Genomic DNA, 16,759 nt, shown 5'->3' with positions numbered 1-16,759 from the left:
AAAAACAAAGAGCATTCAGGTGAAGCTTTTAGGGTACGTTTAGGGGAGTGTTGAATTAAATCAAAAGACACTATGTGTGTGCAGGTTGTCAAAAGAGCATATCTTAGGAATTATTTTGGGTATTAAGTTGGAACTTTCAGGGACTTATGAGGGGGGTTTTGAATTGACCAAAAGGCAACATATGTACACTACTTCTTCTACTTCTACGACAACTACTACTGTCACCACTACTACTACTACAACTACTTATACTATTGCGACTGCTACTAAGGATGAGGATATTAAGGTGAAATTTCAGGAAAGGTTGAGGGGAAAGCTGAACTAAATCAGAACACACTATGTTCATACCGATTGTTAAAAGTACGTTTCAATTATATCTTAGGAATCGGTTAGATTATCAAGTTGAAACTTCCAGGGCATGATGAAGAAGATGCTCAAGGGACCAAATGGCAATGTGTGCATACTACTGCTGCTACTAATATTGCTGCAGCAACTGCTACTTCTGCTACTACAACCAATGCTATTACCACTACTACTACTAAGCCTAAGTGTATGAAGGAGAAATTTCAGGGAATACTGAGGATAAAGTTGAACCAAGTCAAAACACTAGGTGCATGCAGGTTTTCAGAAGGTTGTATCTCAGGAATGTCTTAAGTTGGTATATTAAGTGGGAACTTTCAGGGAATAATGAGGGGATGATCAGTTGACCAAAAGGCAATACGTGCACGCTACTACTACTACTACTAGTAGCACAATCACTACTACTACTAGTAGTAGTACTATTCTATACGGTACAACAATTAAGTACTATACGCTACAACCACTACTTCTATTGCGATTGCTAAGCTGCTAAGGCTAAGGGTATTAAGGTGAAAATTTCAAGAAATGTTTAGGGGGGAACTTAAACTCAATTAAAAACGCTGTGTGCACACTGGCTGTCAGCGTGTCAGCAATATCGTAGGATCGACTTTAGAGTATTGATTTGAAACTTCCAGGGTATGATGAGGGGCATGTTCAACTGACAAAAAGGCAATGTTTACATAGTACATCTACTACTAGTACTACTGCTACTGCTATTAATACTAGTACTGGGTTACGTGGGAAGATCTGTCCATGGAGGAATTTTTAATTGGGGAAGATAATATCTGTGAAAAGGTGCTGGATATCCCATCATTATTTAACAAACGATCAGAAATTAAATTTAAAAACAAGTTTTTCGACTGAAAGCAAGGAGTGACATTAAAACTTCAGACGAACAGAAATTATTTTTGTCATTCCTTTGTGATTCAGGGGTCATTCTTAAAGAATTGGAACAAAATTCGAAATTTAGCGTAAAGAACGAGGTATTGACTAGGGGATGAACCCCCCTCTTATTAGGTATGTGATGAAGTTTACGTTCTCGTCAATACCTCGCTCTTTACGCTAAAGTTTGAATTGTATAAATAATGGCCAATATAAGCAGTAATTTGTTTGTGTTATTTTCTGGTCAATCTTAGCGTTTAATTTTACCTTAAGCAGCATCTTAACTATGATTTTTATGTATTATTAAACCAAAGGTATTGTATGTGTCCAGCTTTTAGCTGTTATTAAATAAAAAAAATTCTTTTTTTCAACTGAAATAAGGAATAGCATTAAAACTTAAAACGAACACAAATTATTACGTATAATTTTAAAGATCTTTCTTTTCATTCATTTCAGTCATTTAAGAATTGCTCAACTTGTGACTCTCATTTTTATAAAAATAGTTTTGACCTCTTTGGCCATTGTGTTACTATGCCTTACAAAACTAGTTCGCAAATATTACTAATTTAAGTTACGTGGGAGAATCTTTCCATGAAGAAATTTCTCGTGGGGGAAGGAAATTTCCCATGGAGGTGGAGCTGGATTTCCCAACATTATTTAAAAAACGATCCGCAATTAAATAAAAAAACAAGTTTTATCAACTGAAAGTAAGAAGCAACATCAAAACTTAAAACGAACAGAAACTATCAAACAGTTCGTGGTAACGAACTGTAGTAAGGAGCGACCCGGCTCAACAGTAACCGAATCTCTAAAAAACGGAATTTTGATACCAGTAGTTACGTCAGAAAAATCGCATTTTAATGCTGATCTTAAATATACTGATATCAAGTTTAGTCTTACCCATCAGAAGTTACGAGCCTGAGAAAATTTGCCATATTTTAGGAAATAGGGGGAAACACCCCTTAAAAGTCATAGAATCTTAACGAAAATCACACCATCAGATTCAGCGTATCAGAGAACCCTACAGTAGTTTTTCAAGCTCCTATCCACAAAAATGTGGAATTTTCTATTTTTGCCTCAAGACAGATCACGGATGCGTGTTTATTTGTTTGTTTTTTTTTCAGGGGTGATCGAATCGTCCCAGTGGTCCTAGAATTTCGCGAGAGGGTTCATTCTAATGGAAATTAAAAGTTCTAGTGCCCTTTTTATGCGACCAAGAAAATTTGAGGGCAATTGCCCATTTTTTCCCCAAAGTCACCGGATCAAAATTCTGAGATAGCGATTTTACTCAGCATAGTCAAAAAACCTAAAAACTATGTCTTTGGGGACGACTTACTCCCCCGTAGTCCCCGCAGGAGGGGCTGCAAGTTACAAACTTTGACCATTGTTTACACATAGTAATCGTTATTGGGAAGTGTACAGACACTTTCAGGGGGATTTTTGTGGTTGGGGGGACGGATTGAGGCTAGGGAGTTATGCGGGGGAGCTTTCCATGGAGGAATTTGTCATGGAGGAAGAGAATTTCCATGAAGGGACATAGGATTTTTTAGCATTATTTTAAAGAGCAATGAAAAAATAAATATGAAAAAGTTTCTTCAACTGAAAGTAAGGAGCAGCATTAAAACTCAAAACGACAGAAATTATTACGCATATGAGGGGTTCACCTCCTTCTAATACCTCGCTCTTTGCGCTAAAGTAATTTTATTAATTGCAACTATTTATTCTACGGCCTTTGTGATTCAGGGGTCATTCTTAAGGAATTGGGACAAAATTTAAGCTTTAGTGTAAAGAGCAAGGTATTGACGAGAGGGCGAACACCCCCATATAAGTAATAAAAACATACGAATTTAGAAGTTTGTTACGTAAGTTATTTTGTAAGTTACGCACATTTTTACTAATAAAAACCTTCGTAAAATTAGGAGTTGTAGTTGCCTTTTTAAGTAACCAAAAAATTGGAGGGGAACTATGCCTGCTCCCCCGCTCCTTTTTTATCTCAAAATCGTCCGGTCAAAAATATGAGAAAGCCATTTAGCCAAAAAAATAAATTAATATGCAAATTTCTTTTTAATTATCCATGTGCGGAGAGCCAGAATCAAAACATACATTAATTCAAAAACGTTCAGAAATTAACTAAAAAAAAACAAGTTTTTCTAGCTGAAAGTAAGGAGCGACATTAAAACTTAAAACGAAAAGAAATTACTCCGTATAGGAAAGGGACTTTTGTAAAGAATTTCTGGCCAATTCTCCTTGTGTATAGTTTCCCCTGACAAGTACATTCTCCCTTTTTTTTCGAAAATCAAGCAAATTTTCTCAGGCTCGTAGCCTTTAATCGGTACGACTAAACTTATATATTTAAAATCAGCATAATAAGCGAATTCTTTTGATATATCTATTGGTATCACAATTCCGTTTTTTAGAGTTTCGATTACTATTTGAGCCGGATCGCTCCTTACTTACAGTTCGTTGCCGCGAACTGTTTGATAAAGGAGAGTTTGTGCGATGAGAAAAATGTTAGTAGTTATGTAATAACCAAAATAAAAATCGTAGAAAATTCCGAATTTTCAGGAACAAATAGACCTAAGATGGAGCCACGGGGCAAAAGATGCTTTAAAGTATATACAACTAACTGAGCCTCTTTTTTTTGAACCATTGTTTTTGAAAGCTAAACAGTAAAGACCATGGGGTTGAGGGGGGCGGTAGTTACCCTCATATTTCAGGTAACTTTTGATGTTATATTCAAACAAGCAGATATTTAATACTTACAAAATAGGTTTCTTCGAGTGAAAGTCAAGAGCGACATTCAAACTTAGCACAAATAGAAGTTACCATAGATATTAGAAGCTGCCGACCCCTTAACCCGTCCGATCTATGCTAAAGTTTGACTACTCCCCCAAGTGCTTCAAGAACGAATTGTTCGACCATAAAGGGTATGTCATGAATTTTTTTGTCAAAATACCAGCAAAATAGAAGGGCTTTTATTTTCACATTTGCCTTAAACAATCTCAGTTCAAGTGTTTTGGAAGGTTATCGGTTAATAGAATACTTAAAATCATCCTGTGGCTATGTTGGCGCTAATCTAAAATATTAAAGGCAACTTAAGTATAAAGAGTGAAGAGCCTCCTCATTTAAAGGCTAGTTTCTGGAGGTTTTAATTCCTAATGCTGTTGTATGTTTTTTTAAACTTTCCTCTTTATTTAATTAATTTAGGATCCGCTTCCAATTCATGAATTGGCATTAATAGCATTAACTCAAGAGGATTCTGGATGGACGGAGGAAGATGGCCCGAAGGAAGAATTAGCCAGGTTTATTGCTGATTCCTTGAAATCAAGGGCACCTATGCTCGCAGATTATTTTTCCATTGAAATAACAGAAACTGCTGATTTGGTGACAATTCCTATGTTACTTGGTAAGAATTTTGAAATGATTTGATTCTAATAACCCTTTTTTGACAAAGGAGCATGTCTATCCTGGGGCTGCTTAGGTGAATAGCTCGTCCATTTGCCTCGAATTTTGAATTAAATCCTCTTTTATACTTAGATCTGTATTGTTATTAATCGGCCTAAATTCTTTTTTTGAAGTAACTTGTATTTTTTTTTTTCAACTAATGTAAGATTTTGTTTGTAATAAATGAGAGAAAAAGTATTATAAATTGGCCAAAAGTTGCGTTTTTACCATTAAAAAGAGCAAATTTAAAATGCAAAATATATATATAAATTTTAAAATATAAACAAAAAATAAAATATAAAAAAAGACTGAGATATACATGCAAATTGTGTATATTATGCAAATAGACTGAATATACACTTATATATATATATCATATTATATAACCAAGAACGTATCCAGGATTTTTGTTTGGAGGAGGGGTTACAAAATTTATTTGAAAATTCAGCATGGCGCAGGAGAAGCTGTTGCTTCTGTGATTTCCATCACAATTTGCACATTTCACAGTGGAGGCTGAACATGCATTATCGCGGCTATTAACAGGGGCCCGGCACATTTACCACATCTAAGTTCATTCATACATTCACGTGCAAAGTGATCAAATCCTTAGCATTTATAGCACTGCTTGGGTCGATTCAGTGGAGTTGACACCCGGAAACGCGAATAATCAATTTTGATGCCATGCTTTAGAGCAACATCGAGATCTATTTAAGATCTAAAGGACAAGTGCACGATTGAACTACCTCCGAAGCGCTTTGCTTGTACAACACAGTTAACTACACAGTTAATATTTGATTCATCAAAGCCCGTGTCAATCCGTATAATTCCTAGATATTCCATCTTTAGGATCTTATCAGATCTGTGAACCGGGTGGTAGGGCGCTTATCACCGATGAGGCAGAATTATTATCTTTCATAAACACCAGTAGCCTATCTCTCCGTTCCTCAATATGGCCGATTTTGTCTAAGCCCCCTAAACTTGAAATAAACTCGCGCTGCTTAGCGGGGCTGGACCACTGCATATTAGCAGGTAAATTACTAAAAATGACAGGAACTGTAGAATTTCCTGGCTTGGGAAGGAACGGCCACAAACGGTTTTGTTAATCAATATCTGTCCTAACAGACTATTGTTTTTCAGCGAGGAAATTTAACATTTGAACACAGTCATTTAATCTTGATGCCACAATAGTATTTGGTTCGCTCGGAAAAACCGGAACATCTGACAGATCCATAATTGCAAATCGTGAAACAGGATCTTCCTTCGAGATTCGGTCTGATATCAGTTCGTAAAAGTTGGCCATAAAAGCCGCAATCGGATGTGATCCCCGGTGCCTTTCAAGAATATCTACTTGAAAATATTCACGACAGATTTCAATAGTCTCTTTAAACGCATCTTTTCCCAAAAACTTTGCTGCTAGTTTCACAACAGCATCCTTATCTGCCTTGTTAATAATTTGTCTCTAAAGAAACTTCAAAATTGGACAAATATACACAAAGTCCATATTACATGGCACGAAAACTTACCTCCCCATAATCTAAATGATATATCTCCCAATCAAAATCATAATCCGTATTCGATCGAGCCGTCGGTAAGTTATAATATTTCGTTATCAGAAAATTTGTAACATTTCGTAATTTTCTTACTTTCAACAGTTTTGTTTATCGTGCAGTCCAAGTAAATGCGAAGTATAATCCAGCTTACGTCCTCACAGTTCAAAGGCTGAATGAAAACTGATAAAAAGATAAATCATGCCTGAAAATATTGATTGTAAGCCGGTATCTCCACTCACTATGGCCTCATCAGGTAGTGACAGGGTCTTAGGAATTGGTGAGGCAGTCATCGCCGCATAAATACTTTCACTGACAAAAGCTGTAATGACCGTAATATTGTCATATCGCTTTTGCTTCTTTAACACCTTAAATGGGGTTTTAAACAACGACAAAATCAAATATTTCAGTGCTTCTTCAAGATCGTCGGGAATGCGACGAAAATGACTTTTAAATAGTTTTTATTTATTTTAGCGTGACATTCACAGCATTTGACGGTTATACGGTTGGGTCTGGTTACAGAAACATTACGCTTCTTATCGGTACTTGACATTTCAAAGCAAATGTCAGAGCAACTATCATCCAAGCTAATTTCACAAAATCACGAGTACGTTACTTATAATAAATCTAACTATGCAAACAATTCTACTTAGCCTTTCTTTTCAAACCCGTTTAAAACTGGCCGATTGACTGACAAAAATACATTCTAATATTTTTTTTTCCGAAGGCGCTGAACACCTAACTTGGGTGAGATAAAGGGACGGTAACTCCAACTCGTACGAAGCTTTGAAAGGGGAGTGGAAAAATTTACAGAACAGATTAAATGTGAGATGAAATAATAGTTATATAGAATGCTAAAAATTCCCATCAAGTCGGAGTAAGTCGCTTTCTGATCGTTTTTCTTTTAAACTAAATCAAAAAGCGCTCGATTTGACGATTTGTTTGTCAGTCGAGTGAAAAATCATCAGCACTTGTTTGATAAACAGAACATAACCAATAAATGAAGTTAGGCTAATCCTAATAGATTTTACCAAAACATGATGATATTATAATACTTTAGAAACAGAATTATGGAAATTACGACAGAGAATTATGGAAAGCCGGCCGCACAGAACGCATTATTTTAAATACCTAACCCACCCCTTAACCACCTCTATATATCAAATATTTAATAAAAATATACATATATTGTAGTTTTCCTCACTAAAAACAAGTAAATTATAACCGGTCCCAGAGAGACAAAACGGTTTCTGTCAGATCTTAAACAGCGTAGTTCTTGAGTGTGTTCCGTTTAACAGACAAGTACCAAATAATCTTTCGAATTTCTGGAAAAACTTATACTTCCCTCCTAATTTAACACAAAATTTTCAGCCGAAACCTCAAAATATCTGGTCAGGCTTGTTTACAAAAATAAAATGACTCTAAGAAATGAGAACGTCTGGTTGGACAGTCTCAACCTCAGTATGATTGACTTAGTTATGACTTTCATGAAAAATCAATTGCTTATTCGGTTGAAGTTTTTGTGCAAAATGTAAAATTTTACTTTTTAGAAATTGTTTTTCGTAATATCGCAATGAGAATTATCTGCCATTTTATCCATTCGACTGCAATTCTTTGTTAACCTTCTCAGTTGGATTTCTGACTAATAACCAAACTACACAGTTAAGTAATGAATGCGAACCAGGTGAAAATATCGGATTTTGTAAAAAAAAAAAAGTACTAAACCAATGCAATTCAATACCGGGATGGGCCTAATGCTCGAATTCTACAAGTTTGGCTACGGATCAGATTGGAGCCAAGAAAAAACTTTGACAAATTTAGTGACAGACCAGGACAAGCAGAACAACCGAATTTGGTTGTTTTTAATCTGCCTACAACAACAAAATTTGCGAATGTTTAATGCTTTGCAATAGGAGTCTAATGGATTGTAATAAACATGTCAAATTACCCGATTTGCAAATGAGCGGAACTAGCAAAATAGAACTAACAAATTCACTCACTTCGTTCTATAGTAGCGAAAGTATCGAATTTACAAATAGGCGGAACTAGTGCGATAGAACTACCGAACCCACCGAAATCGGTAACGTATTGAAGCCAAATGAACTTGTCAAATAACTAAATTTGCAAATGAGTGGAACTACTACGATACAACTATTGAATTCATCAAATTCGATGACGAATGGGAACCAAATGAACACGTTAAATCACCGAATTTTCAATTAGGTGGAACTAGTGTGATAAAACTACCGAATCCACACAAATTGGGTAGCGAATGCGAATCAAATGCACACGTTAAATCATGCTATATGGAAATAGAGGGATAAGAAATATTAGAAATGGCTATCTTGGCTTCGCCACAATACCTGTTTCTGTCAAAATTTTCACCTTCGGTGAAAATTTTACCGAATACCAAAAACGTTGGGGGGTGGGGGGGCTGCGCCCCTCCCCCTCGGGATGCCCTTGTCTTCAGAATCTCTTAGTCTAATGAATTATCATCATGCTAAGTAATTTGTTTCCTATAGAAACCAAGCTAACGCCTCTGTAATTCCCACACTCATTTTTTTCACCTTTTTTATAAAGGGGTTTGATAAATGCCTTATTTTATCTCTTGATATGTTAGTGGCTTCTTTCTTCTTTTTTTTTATAGATGACTACACCCCACCGGTTGAAGGGCTTCCAATGTATGTTTTAAGACTTGCCTCAGAAGTGCAGTGGGATTCTGAAAAGGAATGTTTTGAAACTTTTTGCAGAGAGACAGCGAAATTCTACGGTGCGTCCGCTGCTGACCACATAAATACGGAATCGGTATTTTATTTTTCATTTTTTGTCTATTATTTTTCGACTCTTATTTTAGTTTTTCTATTGGAATAGGGAGTAATAAGTATAAGAGTGAGGAGGAGCTTTTGAAAAAAATTGAAAAAGACAAAAGGTTATCTGACTGTGTGGAAAATTATTTTTCCTCAGTTCTACTTTCAATAAAAAAAGGTAACAACGAAAAATTAACTATCGAACATGGATGAATAATCTATGAGCACTCCTGTCTGCTCCTCTGCATCTCTATCGGTCTTTATGTATTATTAAATAAAAAAATGTATTTTTTTTTTACTAGAAGGAGCGTGTTTCAGTTGTCATTCTTAATGAACTGGGACAAAAAGTCAAACTTAAGCATGAAGAGCGAGAAGGGGCCGACCCCGTTCGTGTAAGGAATAATATCTGTTCGTTTTAAGTTTTGATGTTGATCATTACTTCCAGTCGAAAAACCCATTTTTTTATTTAATTTCTGATCATTTTCCAAATAAAGCCGAGAAATCCAGCTTCCCTCTGTGGACAGTTCCCTCCCTCCACAGAAAATTCCTCTAAGTATAGTTCCTCCCACGGACAATTCCATCCTTATACTACCCCCATACAAATAATATACGTAAACAATGGATAGACTTCGTAACTTATAGCTCTTTCCCCTGAAAATTTCTGCCTAACTTATTTTTCTTTGTAAAAGACTTTAATTTCTGATCATTTTTCAAATCATGTCGGATATCCTCTTCCGTGGAATATTTCAATTAGGTGGAACTAGTGTGATAAAACTAGCGAATCCACACAAATTGGGTAGCGAATGCGAATCAAATGCACACGTTAAATCATGCTATATGGAAATAGAGGGATAAGAAATATTAGAAATGGCTATCTTGGCTTCGCCATAATGCCTGTTTCTGTCAAAATTTTCACCTTCGGTGAAAATTTTACCGAACACCAAAAAAGTTGGAGGGTGGGGGGCTGCGCCCCTTCCCCCTGGGGATGCCCCTGTCTTCAGAATCTGTTAGTGTAATGAATTATCATCATGCTAAGTAATTTGTTTCCTATAGAAACCAAGCTAACGCCTCTGTAATTCCCACACTCATTCTTTTCATTCTGCTGAAATCATTTTTCAAATCATGTCGGATATCCTTTTCTGTGGAATATTTTTTTTCGGAAATTCCCTTCCCCCAGTGGAAAGTTGCTCCCAAGGAAAAATCCGACATGGAAAATCTCTCCCGCAAAAGTCCCCTCCTCCCATGGAAAATCACTCCAGGAAATCTCAACCCCGCTTAAAATTTCTCCAGGAACATCTCTGCATCGTAAATTTAGTCAGAAAAGACAAATAAAAAGAATTTTGTAAAGCAATTCGTGTAAATCCCCCAGTGCAAAAAGGATCAACCCCGGAAAATTCTCTCCCCGCGGTAAGTTTTCGCCGTAGTAAATCCTCCCAAGATAAAATCCCCCCCCCCAAAAAAATGTCTGCACTTTTCTCAATAACAAATATTATCCATAAACAATGGATACATTTCGTAACTTACAACAGTTTACCCAAGGACTGTAGGGGGTCATGTTATCCCCGAAGGTATAGTTTTTGGACCTTTCAAATATGTTGAATAAAGCGGATATCTAAAATTTTTATCGGGTGACTTCGAGGAGAAAAGGGGCATGTTACGGGGGTAGCTGCCCTCCAATCTTTTTGGTTACATAAAAAGGGCTCTAGAACTTTTGATTTCCGATCAAATAAACCCTCTCCTGATCTTCTGCGACCACTGGTTCGATACAATCACCCCTGAAAAAAAAAATAAATAAACACGTACCCGTGATCTTTCTTCTGATAAAGAATATAAAGTTCCATGTTTTTGTATATAAGAAATTGAGACTTCCACAGTAGGGTTCTCAGGTGTCCTGAATCTGATGTTGTGATTTTCATTAAGATTATTTGATGTTTTGTGGATGTTTTCCCCTTTTCCAAAAATAGGGCGAATTTTCTCTGGCTCGTAACTTTCGATGGGTAACATTAAACTTAATGAGCTTCATGTATTTTAATCAGCATAAGAATTCAGTTCTTTTGATGCATCTATTGTTATCAAAGTTTTGTTTCTAAGAGTTTCGTTCACTATTGAGATCGCTCCTTACTTACAGTTTGTTACCACGGATAAAGGTTTGTCATTTCGTAGAAAAAGAACTTTAAAAAGGTCGAATAATCAAGCTAAAAAAAAAAAAAAAAAAAAAACAATGATCGAGCAAGCGTTGGACAACTATAATTGTCCAACGTTAGTTTAACTTACTCAAGCAGGTTGAGTTCATGGGTTTGAATTACGCTTGAAGTTAGATCTTTTAAAGGGTAGAAATTATCGTGAACCAGAGGGGGAATTTAATGCAGTGTTGATGTCGTGTAGCCGCCTTCCCGAGTCCCCAGAAAGGCTGAGATGTCAATTCCGTTTTACAGCAAATTAAATCGATTGGTTAAGCTGAAAGTTCTGTTCAGATAGTGGTTTTTTATGCATTTGAAAGGAAGAAGTTTAAGAGGAAGGAAATTCTTGTGAAAAATTATTGAATATTAAAGTAATAAAAAACTAGCTTGATAATTGAAAAACATGCTTGCATCGAAAACAAAATCCGAATGTTTGAGCTGCATTTGTGTTTCTCCTTTTTTTTATTGTTACAAAAAAAAGAAACCATTACATATTTTGTCTTCAGTAAGTGCAAATGATGCTCAAGCTTTTGGGGAAGCTTGAGAGAGAAATAACAGTAGACTTATTTGCCAGAGCTAAAAGTGAAAGATATAAATTCCTTGCACCCAAAAATGGATCAGAAATAAACTATGCAGTGTTAGCCTTAACCAGAGGTTTTGGGAATTAGAACTCTCGTATCGGTTCAAAAACAGGTGTTTTTTTTATCGATCTTGACTGTTTTTACTTATTTGTCTTGTCAAAATTCTAACATTTATTTCTTAGTTAGCCATTGCTATATTATGCACAACCACAGTCGCCCCTCTTCCTCACCTGCCTCTCAATTCATGACCAAAATCAAGAGTTAAAAAAGGGATCCATCTTTTACTTAATTACTTGACTTAAGTCCCATCCATCCTTGAAGGTTGTTTTGGGGCCTCTTCATTCACTATGTTATTGATGTGGTGTCTGTATGAGCATCTATCTTCAGTCATGCGTAGAAGTTGCGACAGTTTGAATGTAACGAAGTTGTCTTTCAATCTCTTTGGGGGCCGACCTCTGGGATGAGAACCATGTACGCGACCATGGAAGACTATTTTCGGAAGATATGAATTTTCCATATGCTGGATGTGGCCTAGCCACCTAAGCTGATGCAGTTTTATTTTGTCAAGTATGGTGTGTTTGATCTTGAGGTTTTCAAACAGCCTAATATTAGAGATCCTGTCCAGGTCCGTAATGCTCGCAATACGGCGAAGTGACTTTGTTTCGAATGCGGCTAGGCGACGTTGGTCATCTGTTTTGACGGTCCATGATTCACAAGCGTAAATGCCAATGGGGATAATAAGAGTATTGAAGAGTCGTATTTTCAGCAGTGTCGACAAATTCTTGTTCATCCAGATCGGCATCAAGGCTTTAAAGCTAGAGTTGGCAAGCGCCAGGCACCTCTTAATATCTCTCGAGTGGTTGTTATCTGACGTTATAAGGCAACCAAGGTAGGTGAAATCTTCGTCCTATTCTATGTTGTCACCACCGAGCTGGAGGCTTAAGCTTTCTTGTTTTCTGGCTTTCGTGAACACATCTTGGCTTTCGTCTTTGAGGAATTGATACTCATTCCAAAGCGGCTGGTGGTTGACTTGATGTTGTTGGCCCGGGACTGAAAATGCCTAAGGTTCTTATTTATTTGGTCTATGTCGTCGGCATAAGCTAGTTTATCAATCAATATTCCCCCGACAAGGACACCTGACGAGTTGTCAAGGAGTGATAGGATAGCGGTAAGAAACAGGTTAATAATTCCGGTGGAAGACAGCAACCCTGCAGCACAATATTCGATGTTTCAAAGCTATCGGAAAGGTCCTCTCCCGTCATAACGTGGTTTCTGAACTTTGAGTACATAACTCTGATTAGTGATACTAAGTTCTGTAGTATACCAGAGTGGAGAAAAATGTACCATAGACCTTCTCTCCATATGAGGTCGAAAGCCTGCTTAAAGTTAATGAAAAGGTAGAAACTACTACGTCCAAGTTTAAGACATTTTTCCATATTCTGACGGACCGTACATATCTGATCAATCGTTGACCTGTTTGGGCGGAAACCGGCCTGATATTCTATAATAATAGTTGAAGATATAGCTCTTGTACGCTCCAGCATTACTCTAGTGAGTATTTTAGCGGCATGGCTCGTAAGGCTTATAGGTCGGTAGTTATCACTTTCGAGCCTTTCTTATGGAGTGGAACTATCGTGGCTTCACACCATGAGGAGGGGAAGTGACCTTCTTCCCAAGCAGCAGTAGCAATTTTTAGAAATAGGTCAGCAAGGGGATCGCAATTTACTTTTAGTAACTCCGGTTGGATTCCATCTGGGCCTGCAGCTTTGTTTGTCCTTAAGCCCTTGATAGCCGATTCTATCCCAGAACGAAGTGGGGGTGGGCTCGGGTCTGCAGTGATTACGGGGAGGCGGTTAAGCACCGATAGGTATGGGAGGATCGTTGGGTTTAATTTGCTCTCAAGGTGTTCTTTCCATCTTTTTCGGATCCTGTCTTTAGTTTGGATCTAGTTACCATCTTTATCGAGGAGGACACAGGCTTTCAGTCCCTTTTTTTTGGTTAGTTCCTGCACTCACCTGTCCATGAAGTGAATGTTACCTTTCTTGAATGGCATTTCACATTGCTCACATTTTTTCCTTATATAGGAGCGGTGAGCAGAACGAGTAGCTTTCTCTACCACACACCTCAATCGTTTGTACATATTTCGACTTTCTCTATCTAGTTTGTTAGTCTGGTTGCGTTTTTTTTTTTCACGTAATGAGTTTATCTCATTCGTGATCCAAGGTTTTTGGTCCGCCTTTTGGACTCCCAGGGTCTGTGCGACATCGCATATAACCTGCGTTCTACTCTTCCCAAGATTATCGATGTCATCCTTTGATAGAGTTAGCGGGGATGTAGAGGAGTTCAGAAATTCTTTCGGAAAGAGTAGCGGTGTATTTTTGTCGGATAGTTTCGTGTTTTAAGAGGTGTACTCTGAATACGGGGGGGGGGCCTTTTGGAGAGTTTTGCGGCCGTTTTTAGATGTAATTTAAATGAAGTCATAGCAGGCGAGTGGTCGATATCGAAGTCGCCGCTAGCCAAAGTGACTGTGTTTGTGATTTGAAGATTTCCGGCGTCTAGAGTCCTTCCATCTGGGGAGGTCCAGATTGTTCCGAGTCCTTCCATCTGGGGAGGTCTAGATTGTCTTATGTCGGGCACTGTGTTTGAAGAATGTGTTAGTGATAACAAGATCACTGTCTCGGCGAAACTCGATTATGTACTCACCTCTCTTGTTCTGCTGGCCATGGCCAGATTTACCCATCGCATCCTTGTTTTCAGATGGATCGTCACCGACAATGGCGTTGAAGTCCCCGATGACAAACGCTATATCTTTTTTGATATGGAGTCCACTAGACACTGGAGTAGGAGATATAAGTTTTCAGATTTTGTTAGAGTCTTGCGCATGTACTTGGATGATTATGAGATTCGCTGGTGAGCCTCTCTGGCGGATCATGATCGAACTCTCTGAGAAGGGTGTTGCTGCGATTAGTGATCCCCTAGCCTTAATGGAGAGTAGGAAACCAAATCCCTGCCGGTGTTTCCCATCAGTGCGTCCTGACAGTATAAGAGCAGTGTCATCAAGTTTTTCTTCGCCGGTGACTGGGAGGTTGGTTTCGGATTGGCCGATTACGTCCCACTTTTAACAATTATCTCTCAGGAGGAGTTCCTTTTTTCGTTGTTTTGCGAACGTCTGATGTTGAGGTTACCGATTGATAAAATCGGCTAATGGCCTCCAAGGGTGGAGCTGTCGAAGCTGAGGTATTCGCGTGATTTGCGGTCGTCATATCGTCGGCTGTCCTGGATGCGGTAGATCTAAACGGATGGCCATCGTCGGTTTGTTCATAACCATCGTAAAAGTGAAAAAGGGGTTTCTTGGCTGACGTTTGGACGGCGGTAAGCCATTTCTCTCTGTCCCTAGCAGGGGCCGACTACATCTCCTACTGATAATGCGCCCTTATGGCATCCTGCATCACCAACAACTTACCCAATGCTTAGGGAGTGGATTGTGAATGGCGGGAGTGTCCACACGCTGGTGGACCCTGCCCAGTGCACATCAGAGGGGCCAACCTCCTCCTCCACCTGTATTTATGTCATCCAGATAAGGGTATTCCAGTTGTATTTCAAGACCCCCAAACCACTCCTGACCCACAATTCCATTTCTTTTATACAAGTTGACACTTAAATTCAAGCTACCAAGTTCAGATAAATTAACAATACATATGGAGGACTTTGATCTTCTCCTTTTGGGGTCATTTTGGTTCTGAAAGGGTACGATATTAGCCTTGCAAAATAAAAGCTCTTTCTTTTTCGCAGCAGCATTTTTATTCAACATTCCTGCCAGTCGACAAAATACGATTTTGCGAAAGGATGTGGTATAGAGTGATGCGTGTTCTAGATCTTTATTCTCAATATTCAAGAACCAAAAGAGAATATAGAAAATTTTTGATCAAGAAATTTGCTCAGAGGTTAAGATTGCTCCTGGAGAAAACTGAAATATCTCGCTTTCTTTTGAAAATTTGACATTTCAGTAATAAAATTTTACTCCACCTTTAGCAACACTGTTGAAAACCTGTCAATGTTCGAAGGATCTACTTGGCATTGTTGAAGTACCCTCCATAAAAGGAATTTTAACACCCATATTGCCGGTAAATTTCTGTTCTAAAAAAAGATGTCTCATTAGATATCTCATTCCAATCGATTGAGATAATTTTAAACGACATGATTTTTCTTAACTTCGATTTGTAGAAAGAACTTATTGGTTTTTGTTTACTCTGCATGTAAATTTGAAAAATGCGCTCACGCCCAATTTGACTTGATAATTATACATGTATTTTCTTTTAGGGATCTGAAATGAAGCGAGGTGGTTGGAAATGGATCACCGAACATGTTGTCTTCCCAGCCTTTAAAAGTAACCTTATAAATCCACCAGAAGCATTGCTACAAGATAATTCCCTTCTACAGATAGCTAACCTACCTGACTTATACAAAGTATTCGAACGCTGTTGAATATTTCTCTTTTGAGCTTCTTTATTGTATATTTTCGAGTAAAAACGATTCAAATATGCCTTGTCCTTTGTAGAAACAACAAAAATTAAAACACAGGGAAAACATTTTAAGATTCAGTATTCAGTATTAAGGTTCAGAAACCTTTAGATACGACGTTATTGAAATGGCGCTGTTGTCGAATTTAATCCTTATATAGACAAACTAGAGTTTCTTGTTTGCACAGTGAGATCATTGTCTTGTAATTTATTAGTCTACGGTTGTCACCAGGGGCGTGCTTATGGGGCTACATACCCCCGTCTTCAGGACTCATCGTTGAAAAAAAAAATCAAATGTTGTTTTCTCGCCGTCCAAAAAATAGTTTTCTAAAATTGTCAAGGAATTTCTCTAACATGAAATCGTTTTGGAATGAATTGTCTGAGTATTTTTTAAGCGCAATGTTTAAAACTAGATAACACAGCAAAGCAGGGTGAGTA

General features: G+C 37.7%; 1 protein-coding gene across 2 annotated transcripts in view; it reads left to right on the top strand.

Annotated features, from left to right (window-relative positions):
- LOC136043074 (DNA mismatch repair protein Mlh1-like) overlaps positions 1 to 16,342 on the top strand; it is a 97,675-nt gene extending 81,333 nt beyond the window's left edge. For both annotated transcript variants that reach the window (XM_065727997.1, XM_065727996.1), the window contains exons 11-13: positions 4,450 to 4,648; positions 8,881 to 9,038; positions 16,122 to 16,342. In XM_065727997.1, the coding sequence (XP_065584069.1) occupies positions 4,450 to 4,648; positions 8,881 to 9,038; positions 16,122 to 16,286 (522 nt within the window). In that variant the 3' untranslated portion in view covers positions 16,287 to 16,342. The remainder of the gene's footprint in view (positions 1 to 4,449; positions 4,649 to 8,880; positions 9,039 to 16,121) is intronic.
- Positions 16,343 to 16,759: the final 417 nt, after the last annotated feature.

This window comes from Artemia franciscana, unplaced genomic scaffold (assembly GCF_032884065.1).
Source record: "Artemia franciscana unplaced genomic scaffold, ASM3288406v1 Scaffold_289, whole genome shotgun sequence".
Classification (NCBI taxonomy): domain Eukaryota; kingdom Metazoa; phylum Arthropoda; class Branchiopoda; order Anostraca; family Artemiidae; genus Artemia; species Artemia franciscana.
The sequence above is the reverse complement of the archived record's forward strand: the minus strand, read 5'-3'. Positions and strand labels throughout refer to the sequence as shown.